At 33.6% G+C, this 14,685-nt stretch overlaps 1 protein-coding gene across 1 annotated transcript; it reads right to left on the reverse strand.

The window, feature by feature from the left end:
- Positions 1-2,347: 2,347 nt before the first annotated feature.
- LOC141452046 (uncharacterized) lies at positions 2,348-3,070 on the reverse strand. The gene has a single exon (XM_074123865.1). The coding sequence runs from the start codon at positions 3,068-3,070 to the stop codon at positions 2,348-2,350; it is 723 nt and encodes a 240-aa protein (XP_073979966.1).
- Positions 3,071-14,685: the final 11,615 nt, after the last annotated feature.

Here is a 14,685-nt window from a genome sequence, read left to right on the forward strand (position 1 = left end):
TGCCTCTTTTCCTTTTTTATTTTTCTTTAATAAACAATTCTATATACATATAAAAATTATTTTTTTCCTATTTACAAAAATTATGTAGCTGTTCAATTATGTAGCAAAGTGAAGTTGGGGTTCCAACAGTCCGATACTAGAATTTCAGGATTTCCATATTTGGCGAATAAAGAGTCCAGTATTGCAAGCGTTCTAGATGAAGAAGTACTGTCTACTAAGAAGATTTCAGGCCACTTGGAATATGCATCGATGACTAGAAGAAATTGTTTGCCATAAAAAGGTCCCATAGATCAATATGTATCCTTTCCCGTGGAGTCGTTGCCGTTTGCCAATGATGTGAAGTGATTTTGGAAGGCTCCTTCGAAACCAAAATACACGGTTCACACTGCCTAACGTATTCTTCAATGTTGTTGTCATTACCTGGCCAATAAACATATGATCGGGCTAACGATTTCATTTTTACCATTCCGATGTGACCCAAATGTAATTCTTTTAAAATTCTATCACGTAATGCCTTGGGTATGTACACTCTTATTCCGAAAAATATACAATCATTTTGTAATGTAAAACGTTTGTCATTAATGCCATTTGATATTCCGTTTTTTAATGTACGTAATAAATTTCTTAGTTCTGGATGTTTCTGCGGCAATTTCAGATGATGTAATGGGTAAAGTTGAAAGTTGGCTTACTTGAAAGATTTCCACTTCATCTTGTTCGCTTTCTGGTGGCGAATGTAAGCTAAGTCGTGAGAGGCAGTCTGCAGTAGAATTTTCAGTAGATTTCCTGTATTTAACAGTGAAATTAAACATTTGTAAAAATAGAGCATATCGAATTAAGCGTATTGCAGTAATTACTGGTAAACTGTTTTTTGATCCCAGAATCCGCGTAAGGGGTTGGAGATCTGTAATTAATGTAAAATGTTGCCCATATAAATAATGGTAGAATTTTTCTATTCCCCATTTTATTGCAAGGGCTTCTTTATCTATCTGTGAATAATTCCTTTCACTCTTTGATAAAGTTCTTGATGCAAAAGCAATTGGCTTTTCTTCATTGTTAATATTGTGCGCTAAAATTGCACCTAAACCTGTTTGTGATGCATCCACTGCAAGTACAACAGGATATTTAGGATTGTAATGTACGAGGACTTTATCTGATGTAATTTCTTTCTTTATTTGATCAAAGCTTCTGGAGTGCTCTTTCTTCCAAATAAATGGCGTATCTGCTCTAGTTAGTTGATGTAAAGGTTCAGCTAAAGGGGCAAGGTGTGGTGTAAACCTCGCATAAAATGTCACAAGACCCATAAAAGATTTTACTTCGGTCACGTTGTTAGGCTTACTGATTGCTTCTACCATATCTTGCGTTTTTCCAATGCCCGTTTCCGATATTTCAAATCCCAAATATGTGATTTTCTTTTCTAAGAATTTGCATTTGCTTCTGTTCAAGCGGACTTTCTTATTCTTTAATTTCTGTAGGACCATTTCGAGTCTTTGATTATGTTCTTCACTCGTACTACCTGAAACATCAATATCGTCATGCACAACACATACACCTTTTTCATTTAGAAAGAGAGTATCTATGAATCTTTGCCATTCTGCGGGTACTGAAGCTAAACCGTATAATAGTCGGTTGACTTTGTATAGCCCAATATGTGTATTAATGGTTAAAATTTCACTCGCTTCTTCCGTTACTGGCAAATGTAAGAATGCTGTCCTGACATCTAATTTTGAAAAATATTTAGTTCCAGAAAGTTGTGTAGCTACTTCATCAAATCCTGGAAAGGGATGTTGTGGCACTATCATTTGCGGATTTACTGTAATAGAGTAATCAGCACAAAGTCGTTTAGATCCGTCTGGTTTAACTACAAGAACAACTGGTGTAGCCCAATTAGATATTCTTGTTTTCGTGATGATGCCTTCATTTTCCATACGTTTTATCTCGTCTTCAAACTTTAACTTTAAGGCGAAGGGCACAACCCTGGCTTTTGCAAAGACAGGTTGAGCATCAGGCTTAAGATTAACAGAGATGTGAATTCCTTCAACTGGTTGAATAAGTTCTTGAAAAACTTGACTATATTTGGTTAAAATACTTTCCAGTACATTACAATTGCTTATTGCATGAACCTCAGAAATATCAAGTACTCCTAAGTTCTCAATCCAGTCTCTTCCCATTAGTTTTTAGTAATTTCCATCAACTATGTATACATTTAATTGTTTTCGTATACCCTTGTAAATAACACTAACAGTACATTCTCCTAAGGGGCGAAATACTTTTTTACTGTAACCCTTAAATAAAGAAGTAGTATGCCGGATTTTTGAATCCTTAAATCTATTAAACAAGCTTTTAGTAATTATAGTACAGGTGAACCTGTATCAACTTCAAGGGAAACACTTAATCCATTAATTGAAACGCTGTACGCGTAAACCGGCGGTACATGCTTCAACTTTGTATTAATTTTACAAATTGGGAATATTTCTTTAATTGGTTCTTGTTGCTTGTATTTCTTCTTCTTAAAGCAAACCTTTATTACATGCCCTTGTGTTTGGCAAAATTTACAAAATAAGTCATTAGCATTACATTCATTAGCTTTATGACCGACCTTTCCACATTTTAAACAAGTGACATTTCTCTCTCTAGCATTTGATTTATTGTATTTTCTAAAATTATTTCTTTTGTATCTTTGTGTGGCTATTGTATTATTATGTTTTGACTTTATAGACAATTTATTGACTTCACTAGCAAGAATTTCTCCCGTTCCGCCAGATGCCGTTTCTAAAGCCAGTGCAATTTCGACAGTTTTGTCAAACGATGGACTATCCTCTTCAAAAAGCCTATCTAAAATATGTTTGGAGCGTAATCCACTCACGAAAACATCTCTTAGCATTGTAGCTAACATACTGTCATCATATTTGCAAGGAGCGGCTAATTTCCGTAATTGCGCAACATAATCTGAAATAGATTCTCCCTCAGCTTGTTTCCGGTTAATTAATGTATGCCTCGAAGGTATTATTAAGGGTGGAGGATCAATATGATTCTTTAAAAAAGCTACCAGTTCCTCAAATGTTTTTTGCATGTACTCCCTCCTTAAGTATGGGATGTAACAATGTTTTTAAAAGCGTAAATAACTTCGGTCCAATTAGTGTAACAAATAAATCTGGTATTTTTATCTTAGGGACACCCTTTGTTCGGAAATAAGCAGTTAATCGTTCAATGTATGTATCTAAATCTTCAACTGAAGCATCATACTTTTCAAAAATCAAATGACCAATTGATTTGGTTTCTTCATTTTTAACCTATTTGTTGCGATTAGATTCTTTACTGTTTCTACCAAACTCTGTACATTTGGATCCAGGCTCATTGTAATTCAAGAAAGATAAATTTAAGGTTAACTTACAATTTTGAAGGATATTCAAATTCGTAATATATTCTCCTAAACAAAAACTTACAGTTTAAAAAGTTAAGTATAAGGGTTGATTAAACGCCAAAAGGTACACAAATCAGCAAGTACCCAACATTTCATTAATACTTCATTGATATTATTTTAAGTAATTTTACTGCATTAATTTTCATTAATATTTTTTAGAATTTATTAGATGTCACCCTTACGCTGGCCATTTTAATCTACAAAATTTTTGTTCAAGTAGAACACCATTTAATATTGACTGTAATATCTAATCAATAAACTATTAATCACAGGATAAAAAGAAAAACTTTATTTAAAAAAAAAAAAAAAATAGGTTAAAAAATTCAAAAACTTTTTAAAAAAAATGCTTACACCAACATTCATCAATGATTTCATTTATTTATTTTTATTTTTAAATAAAAATCGTCGGTTTAAGTTCCAGATGCTGACCCTTAGATTTTCTCTTTCTAACAGCTTCTTACAGCTCATTTGTCCCAGTGATGGACTGGGTTGTCTGTAACGAGAGAACACCGTCCGGAGGCCGGCAGTGCACTGAAAAAAGCTGCGAGCGCCAATAACCGCAGATGTTAACGCGACTTAAATCATAAAAAAAAAGTGAATGAACTGGCCAGCATAAGGGTCTGTGATATCTAATAAATTCTAAAAAATATTAATGAAAATTAATGCAGTAAAATTACTTAAAATAATATATATGAAGTATTAATGAAATGTTGGGTACTTGCTGATTTGTGTACCTTTTGGCGTTTAATCAACCCTTATACTTAAATTTTTAAACTGTAAGTTTTTGTTAAGGAGATTTTTGTACCTTTTGGATAGATTTTCTTTTTTGTCTGTTTTGCAAAGTTACATATCTGCTTTACAGATTTTATTAAAATTGGGAATAATAAATTTTAATTTTATCATTATAACCTGAAAAGGTGTTAAGTCGGGACCGTAACTACCACTGGACAGATCTTTTTAAAGAATGATTATAGTTGCGGTCTCCAAACCATCCTCAATAACAATTTTTTTGAGAAAGCGTTTTTAATAAAATACATTGATGTCAATCGGTTTACTCATTGATAATTTTAACGATAGCAGTACTTCCTCTTAGTAGGTGTAAGAGCATGATGGCACTTCACAGCCACGTAGAGGAGCTTTAACCACTTCTTCTTGCTAAATTTTATCAAAATCGGACTAAGCGTTATAGAAATATTGGTAATAATAGTTTTAGAAAGGGTGGGGCAAACTCCCTCCTTATGAGGCACAACGTCGAGACTTTTAAAGTGAAAATCTGTACAAAATTTCGATTCGAATGACACTTAATTCATTCATCGGTATATGTTTCGATAATTTGAAACGATTGCTATACTTCCCCTTAACAAGTGTAAGAGCAGATCGTCGTTTTAATGTTACGTAGGGGAGCCCTAACCCTGTCATCCTACCAAATTTTATCAAAATCGGGCTAAGATTTACAGAGTAATTAATGATAATAATTTTGGAGAGGGTCTTACATAAAGGGGGCTAACTCCACTTCCACTTAATTTTCAGCATCGAAACCCCCAAAGGGCACATCTATATAAAATTTCGAATCGAATGACACCGCATTCATAAAAATCGGTTCATGCGTTTAGGCGCTACGTTGTTTACAAAAAAGGTAACAAGAACAAGAACAAGACCAATTTTTGAAAATGCCGTTTTTGCTCATTTTCGGCAACTTTTTTTCTCAAAATCTAACAAATCTAGGTTGTTGCAAAAAAAAATTACAGTTATAAAGGAGGATTTGCCTTATATTATAAAGAAAATTTGGGAATTTTATCTTTTATAGAAAAAAAAAAAAAATTGTCAAAATTGGATGTTTTTCAACGTTACGCTTTTTCGTTCAGTTTTTGGCGATCAACCCTTACACAACTGTCCTACCGGACAGTTTTAATGAATATATTCCACTGGGATTCCTAACAAACTTATTTCTCTGTAAATGTGACAATAACCGGAATGAATAGCTCTCTCAACATCCAATGAGATCGCATGGTTAGTCCACTTCTCAATTAAATCAGGAATATTCTTTGTAATATACTACTCACACTCAGAGTGAATAATATCTGACTCCCCAATGTTACGTAGCCACTCAGAAAGCTGTGTAAACCAGTTCCATTCAACTTTATTATAACCCTGAATTATGTAGTTCTCTCAAATTGAGGAAACAAATTCTTGGTAGCCTATCTTCACTCATTTTTAATAACTTCAACCAATAGTTTAGAGTTCTCTTAAGCACTTGCACACTCAAAGGAGGTCTACCAGATTCCAAACGCACTAAATAATCCGGAGTATTTTTAGCCCAACCCATCTGTTTGGTTCCCGCACTGGTTGCGGCCCCTCTGGGCCTGAATTTTCTCAGCGTCGGTCCTTGGTGGGCAGCATTGGTGTTGTGGACGGAGTGGGGGTTGGTGGCTGGTGCGGTATAAAAGAGGTGCCCCCCTTGTGGCGACTGGGAGACATTGTGCGTATGTTAGCGAGTGAAGAAAAAGTGTGTGTCCGGCCATCTTGTGGAGTCGTTTTTTCATTAAACCTTGTGCGTGTTATATATATATTGTCTGTGTCAGATGGAATATTATTAGTTATAACTAAGGAACGAATTTTTATGTATTTAAAAATGCCAAATATTTAATTAAAATATGCATTTATTTTCGTCAATTATGTGATTTTCTTAAAATATTTTCTGGAATATTTAAGTAAAATGGACATTTTTTTTTATGAACATGGATTTTTTTTTGGGGGGGGGCAAGTTATAATTATTTATAAAGAAAAGAACATTTTTACAATTTAAAATAATTTATTAGGAACAAAATAATTTGTTTTTACAAGTTATAATGATTTATACAACAAAGAACTGTTTTACTATTTATTTATAAAAAGATGTGTTAAATTTTCAGTTTTGAAAACTTCACTCTTCGAAATTTCAAATGTTGGAACGTAAAGTGACGACGATCTGGGCGTAAGATGGACTTGTAACGACTAAAAGATAGTTCAACATCTACAGATGTTATAGGTGCCTTGCTGAAAGAAGTTATCTCGTTGGTTGTAAAGGGTAAACGATGTTCTGAGGTGACTTCTGTTCCACTGATAATATCAGAAATCTGTCAGATGGTCTCCCACCCTTTGTTCTTGCTCAGTACTTCTACCAGTTCAGATCAGATCTCCCTTACTCCCAGGTATTCCTTCCACTTTTCGATGACTTTTTTAACGTTGGACACGTTTTCTGTCAGCCGAACATTTTGGGACTCAAGTTGGGTAATGGCTTGTGCAAGAAATACGCAATTGTCAGAAATGAATGCAAGGTCGTTCCTTAAATTAGGTTTCTCGAATAAAGACTTGGCTGTATTTATCGCTACTGCTTCGTCTTCGAGATGTGAAAGGACATTCTTAATTTTATTGTAGTTTTCAAAGTAATAATACTGAGCTGCTTCCAGCCAAGAGCCCCATCTTGTCAATATTGGTTCTGGTGGAAGGCACAAGTCTGGATAGAGATCTTTTAGAATTTTAATGCGACTTGGTGCTTTTAAGAACAGTTTTTTAACCGAGGAGATTAAGGAATCTACGTCACTGAACAAAGATCGGACAGTTTCTGCTACTCGATGCTAGGCATGAGCAATACACGTCACATGAATTATCTTAGGATAAAATACCTGAATAGATTGCCCAGCCTTGACCATGTTGGGGGCAGCATCAGAGAGAAACAAAAGAACTTTTTCGTTCAAAACTCCACTGGCCTATAGGATATGCATTGAGGCATCGAAGAATCGTGAAATGGTGGAATGATTGCATTTTTCGAGAACCTCACAGTTCAAAAGGAATGGCTTTGAATCCACATCAGCATCACTGTCAAGTTTTCCAATAACTGCATTGGCAATATACCTGCCCTCAACGTCAGTGGTTTCATCAATTGTCACCCAAATCGGTCCATCTTTGATATGTTCTCGAATTTTGGTTAGTGTATCTTTATAGATATCTTCCAGGTAGTTTATCCGCAGAGTGCTCTCGTCAGGCACTTTTTCCCAATATAGGTCACTAAGAATCCTTTGTAATGAGGATTTTTAAGTTTGTGGAAAGGGATATCTGCTTTAACCAAAGCCCGACACAGATCTGTTCTCAGAGTAGACTTACTTGATGATGGAGATGTAAGGAAGGCTTGATAGGACGTCCTCTCTTTCTTTCTGTTTTTATTCTCTAAGTGCGATCCGGTGGCAATATGTTAGGTGACTTGGGAACGTTGAGAGCAAGAAACGCGCTTGTCACAAGCTGCGCAGTACAAAATGTCCCCATCACTTCGAAAAAGTTCTGCTGGAAACTCGCAGATATGCAGAAATAAAAGTAGACTCAAACGGCTTAAAAAGTGACAGTATGAATACTTCTAGTTGAAAAACGTCTGTAAATTCCCTAGAAAAAAAAAATGTAAATACATACGAATCCGTTCCCTAGTTATAATCATCCATGAAATGATTATTAGCTTCAGCATATCTCTTTGTACCTGTGAAATTCCACCCTTCACCCCCTTCTCTATCATCAAAATTTGGTCTTACTCAGTGAGGAGTTGCAATTTACAATGAGTTAACCTTAACATGGCATCCCAAGACAAACCTGGTAGAGTGAAATAATAAGCCGGGTCAAGTTTATAAGAACCAATAGTTACAGATCTAAAGTGCTCAAATACGTCCGACAGAATTAGTACATCAATTTTCAAATATAAATCACTATTTTCCCCCAGAGTTTTGCATGAAAACGCATCCCAAACGTTGAGGGCGTGTTGATAATCGTCTTCACTTATATCTTCACTCTTACCGCTACTATAAAACATTTCTTTAGGGGGTAATGAATTATCGCCAAACCTGTCCCAACATGAAATATATTCATATGGGAATACACCTTTCCTAGTCACCAAATTAGAATTTCTATCAAACTCTTATCAAATTTGCTGAAGTTAGAAAAATTAATAGCTCGACCTGACTGTCTAGACTATGTTATATACAACAAATCTCTGGAAATTATATATGTACTGGTATCATTATGATGTAATGCTTCCATTTTATGGACGTGATAGGTTATCTCTCTGCTATACGGATACCGATGAATATATTTATCTCATTGAAACAAATAATTTATTTAAAGATTCACTGCTGATGCGAAATTATTTAGATTTGTCCAACTATCCCACCACATCAGACCACCCGTTGATCAAAATCTTTCGTCAGGAATTCAAAGATATAGCGTCATGTGATATTAATTAATGAATTACAAAAGAATAAAGCAGCTATAGGTAAATTTAAGGATGAAGCGGCGGGAGAAATTAAAACTGTCCGGTAGGACAGTTGTATAAGGGTTGATCATCAAAAACTGCACGAAAAAGCGTTAGGTTTAAAAACACCCAACTTTGACAATTTTTTTCTCTTTTTCTATAAAAGATAAAATTCCAAAATTTTCTTTAAAATATAGGGCAAATCCTCCTTTATAACAGTAATTTTTTTGCAACAACCCAGATCTAATAGGTTTCGAGAAAAAAGTTGCCGAAAATGAGCAAAAACGGCTTTTTCAAAAAATGTTCTTGTTATTGTTCTTGTTCTTCTTGTTGTTGTTGTTGTTGTTACCTTTTTTGTAAACAACGTAGCGCCTAAACGCGCGAACTGATTTTCATGAATGAGGTTTCATTCGATTCGGAATTTTATGTAGATGTGCCTTTTGGGGGTCTCGGCGCTGTACATCGAATGGGAGAGGAGTTAGCCCCCTTTATGTAAGGGCCCCTCTAAAATTATTATTACTAATTATTCTGTAAACCTTGGCCCGATTTTGATAAAATTTGGTAGGATGATAGGGTTAGGGCACCCCTACGCAACATTAAAGTAGCGATCAGCTCTTACTCTTGTTAAGGGGAAGTATAGCAATCGTTTCAAATTATCGACACGTGAACCGATTTTCATGAATGAAGTGTCATTCGAATCGAAATTTTGTACAGTTTTGCACTTTTAAAGTCTCGACGCTGTGCCTCATAAGGAGGGGAGTTTGCCCGACCCAAGTAAGGCCCTATCTAAAACTATTATTACCAATATTTCCATAACGCTTCGTCCGATTTTGATAAAATTCAGCTCGAATAAATGGTTAAAGCTCCTCTACCTTGCCGATTCTCTTGCTCCTACTAAGAGGAAGTACTGCAATCGTTTAAATTATCAATGAGTGAACCGATTTAAATCAATGAATTGTCGTTCGATTAAAAAATCTTTGCCTCTTTGCCTTTTAGGGAGAAGTACTGCAGTCGTAGTTTGTTTTTCTTACTCCTCTTAAAAGGAAGTACTGAAATCGCAGTTTAATTTTGTTACTTAAGTACAAATACCTTCCTATTTTATTCAAAACGTTTTCTCAAAAAAAAATTGTTATTGAGGATGGTTTGGGCACCGCAACTATAATCATTCCTTAAAAAGATCTCTCCAGTGGTAGTTACGGTTCCGACTTAACACCTTATCGGATTATAATGATAGAATTGCTTATTCCAAATTTTAAAAAAATCTGTAAAGCAGATACGTAACTTTGTAAAATAGACAAAAAGGAAAATCAGTCCAAAAGGTACAAAAATCTCCTTAACAAAAACTTACAGTTTAAAAAGTTAAGTATAAGGGTTGATTGAACGCCAAAAGGTATACAAATCAGCAAGTACCCGAAATTTCATTTATACTTCATTGATATTATTTAAGTAATTTTACTGCATTAATTTTCATTCATATTTTTTAAAATTAGTATATAAGGGTTGACCATCAAAAACTGCACGAAAAAGCGTAACGTTGAAAAACACCCAACTTTGACCATTTTTTTCTATAAAAGATAAAATTCCCAAATTTTCTTTAAATCTTACTCCAAACCATCCTTTATAACTGTAACTTTTTTACAACAACCTAGATCTAATAGATTTCGAGAAATACGTTGCTGAAAATGAGCAAAAACGGCAATTTCAGAAAATGTTCTTGTTCTTGTTCTTCTTCTTGTTCTTCTTGTTACCTTTTTTGTAAACAACGTAGCGCCTAAACGCGCAAACCGATTTTCATGAATGAGGTGTCATTTGATTCGGAATTTTATGTAGATGTGCCTTTTAGGGGTCGCGATGCTGTACATCGAATGGGAGAGGAGTTAGCCCCCTTTATGTAAGGCCCCCTCCAAAATTATTATTACTAATAACTCTGTAAATCTTGGCCCGATTTTGATAGAATTTGGTAGGATGATGGAGTTAGGGCTCCCCTACATAACAATAAAGCGACGATCTGCTCTTACACTTGTTAAGGGGAAGTATAGCAATCGTTTCAAATTATCGACACGTGAACCGATTTTCATGAATGTAGTGTCATTCGAATCGAAATTTTGTACAGATTTGCACTTTAAAAGTCTCGACGCTATGCCTCATAAGAAGGGAAGTTTGCCCCACCCAAATAAGGCCCTTTCTAAATCTATTATTACCAATATTTCTATAACGCTTAGTCCGATTTTGATAAAATTTAGCATGAAAAAGTGATTAAAGCTCCTCTACGTGGCTGTGAAGTGACATCATGCTCTTACACCTACTAAGGGAAGTACTGCAATCGTTAAAATTATCAATGAGTGAACCGATTTACAGCAATGAATTGTCGTTCGATTCAAAATCTTTGCCTTTTAGGGAGAAGTACTGTAATCGCAGTTTATTTTTCTTGCTCCTCTTAAAAGAAAGTACTGAAATCGCAGTCTAATTTTGCTATTTACGTACAAATACCTTCCTATTTTATTCAAAACGCTTTCTTAAAAAAATTGTTATTGAGGATGGTTTGGGGACCGCAACTATAATCATTCTTTAAAAAGATCTCTCCAGTGGTAGTTACGGTTCCGATTTAACACCTCATCAGGTTTTAATGATAGAATAGCTTATTCCAAATTTTAAAAAATCTGTAAAGCAGACGTAACTTTGCAAATAGACAAAAAGGAAAATCTATCCAAAAGGTACAAAAATCTCCTTAACAAAAACTTACAGTTTTAAAAGTTAAGTATAAGGGTTGATTAAACGCCAAAAGGTACACAAATCAGCAGTTCCCAACATTTCATTAATACTTCATTGATATAATTTAAGTAATTTTACTGCATTAACTTATCCTTCACATTTTTTAGAATTTATTAGATGTCACTGACCCTTATGCTGGCCAGTTCATTCATAATATTATTTTGTTACAATTATGATAAAATGTATATTATATCTTCGTAATTAAATAGGTACTTTATTTTAACTCTATTCCAAATTATTCTTCTGATTTATCTTTAATATGTCCTTTATTCTGAGTAGTCACATATACATGCATGTTAAAGTAGAAAAAGACTAAGTTAGAGTCGGCTACTGTTTAAATTTGAATCACAGAGGGTTCAAAACCATATTTCAGTCTTGAATTCGTATTACCGAAATATTCGTGAGCACAAATAACATACAGTTTATAACAAGTAGATTATTCAACAATATTTACTCATTTCTCAATTGTAATTTAATTTAGTCCCCCTAATTTTACTTATGGTAAAATACTGGAATAATTAGCTGTCCTAAAAATATGCATATCTTTATTTTCTTTATTTTATATTACATATATATAACATTGTGGGATGAATACCTAGATTGAGAATGTAATTGAAGAAAACTATATTATTTGCGATAAAGCCAGATTATTTATTACTTATTATTACAAACGTTTGACTACTACATAAAATAACAATTACTTTAATCGAAGATTGAACTTAAACCAATGATTTTTATTTAAAAATAAAAATAAATAAATAAAATCATTGATGTATGTTGGTGTAAGCATTTTTTAAAAAAGTTTATGAATTTTTTAGCCTCATATTTTTTTTTATATTTTTTATAACGTTTTCTTTTTCACCTGTGATTAATAGATTGACTATTATAGATAAATAGATATTACAGTCAATCTAAGTTAAATGGTGTGCTACTTGAGTAAATATTTTGTAGACGAAAATGGCCAGCATAAGGGTCTGTGACATCTAATAAATTCTAAAAAATGTGAAGGATAAGTTAATGCAGTAAAATTACTTAAATTATATCAATGAAGTATTAATGAAATGTTGGGAACTGCTGATTTGTGTACCTTTTGGCGTTTAATCAACCCTTATACTTAACTTTTAAAACTGTAAGTTTTTGTTAAGGAGATAATAACAGAATTTATTGGACTCCGTCCAAAAATGTAATCGCTTCGAATGGGAGATTCCAAAATAATAAAAAAAGCAAAAGGGGTTAAAAAGCCGGTTCTAAAACATTCCATAAAGTTTGATGATTATATTGCGTGCTTACTGACAAACGAAGCAATTAGACATTCAATGATTATGTTTAGAAGTAAGCATCACCTTATGATGACTGTAGAACAGAATAAAGTAAGTTTATGTCCCCTAGATAATAAAAGGTACATAGTTGATTCAATTAATACTCGAGATCTGGGGCATATTTTAAATGAATAGATGAAATGGCCAATGATGATTATACAATATTTATTTAACTTTTTTTTGTATTAAATTAGTGATAAGTAATATTCATATTATAAAAGGTAATATTGATTATATGTATTTTGTTTTATGCTAATAAAGAACAAAAATAATTAAGAAATGTGTTATTTCTTTCCCTAAGTTTAAAATAAAAATAAAAAGGATAGAAAAAAAATTACCATTCTTTTTATTTAAAAAAATACATTTATTTAATACCATGTTTTTTAAGCAATATACAATTTTGATTATGAATACTGTGTAATTTACATGGACATTCTTTAATTACATCTTCTAAAATCTGTAGTCCACAATAAATACATTGAACACAATCGTCTCTTATCTTGATGTAGCCGTTAAAGGCAAGTAATTTAGGACTTACAGTTGATTTCCACCCGCTGAAAGATTTCTCCCGAACACTAGAATTAGTAAAATCAACTTTGGAGTAGTTGTTCAGCAGCCAATGCACTAATATTTTACTAAAGTGCAAAGCACAGTTATATTTAGTTCCGCAATGATAGTCACATTTGGGTGAATAATGATGTTTGCAAAGTTGTTTTAAGCTGGGACATCCAAAATCTTGAAGATTATACACCGTTTTTTCCATAATATCCCCCAAGAACTTGCTCTTTTCAACTCCTTTTGCATAGAGGTAGGTGTAGTTTTTAGTTTCATCCTTTAAAACACTCTCAAATTCAGAATAATCCATTTCGCCATCTTCCCAATTGATTCCATGTAGGTTTCTGTACATCCATCTATTGGGGAGTGAGTACGGGTTTCCATATGAGGGAGGTTTGAACATCCAATGTTTCTGTTGACCGGTGACGTCAACCATTGCCAGCTCCTTTACGATGAAAGTAGGATCATCGCTTTGATAACATTGATCACTGCAGCATGCATATTGGTGAACTATAAGCAACCGTGTACAGCTCTACACTTTTATGATTCTTTCCCCTATTCTAACCAATTAAATTCTTCTAACTAAACCTGTCAGTGGATTATATTCAACTAGTGCATCATGTAAAATTAAAGCGTAGGCTGTTGTATCTGGTTTAAAAGTTTCTGATGCTTCCAATTCTATTCTAATGTCAACTGAAGATGATCTAATGGCCTCAGACTGACGAGAACAGTCTATTACTATAATTGGAGCTTCATCCCTGAATTGTTCTTTGCTTAAAATAGGTTCATTTTCCTTCGCATAATAACTCATTTGAAATTTTTGATACATATGGTATAGAATTGTAAAGTGATTCTTGGAGAAATCTATGTTAAGATTATCATAAGGATGAACCTCAGAATTTAATTGCAATTTAACATTTGATATATTACAATCATTGAACTGAGACATGTCACTTTGTATATTATTCTTTTTGTTTGTTTGAAATGCAATTATGACAAATCGTGGTTTTCCAAATTTGTTGTAGTTTTCACTGCCCAAGTATGCTTCTTTGTTTCAGGTAGAGAAGAATATTCTATTAAATCCCACGAACCATACCATATGCCATATGAACCATTTTTCCTTTGTGACGAAATTTAGAAAGTTTAACCTTTGTTCGTCAGAAACCTTAACGTAAGGCATTTTCCGTTGTATAGACTTCAGTTTAATGGATGCCTTAACATTGGTATGATCCCCTAAAACTCATATACAATCATTATCTGTTCTGCTGCGATGTAGATTTAATTCATGTTTTCTTTGTAGAATTATTTTATTGTAATCTTCGAAGAAACCCATTACAATGTCTAGT

The sequence above is a fragment of the Rhodnius prolixus genome, unplaced genomic scaffold (genome assembly GCF_049639745.1).
Source record: "Rhodnius prolixus isolate KJV_2025 unplaced genomic scaffold, Rpr scaffold_32, whole genome shotgun sequence".
In the NCBI taxonomy this organism is placed as follows: domain Eukaryota; kingdom Metazoa; phylum Arthropoda; class Insecta; order Hemiptera; family Reduviidae; genus Rhodnius; species Rhodnius prolixus.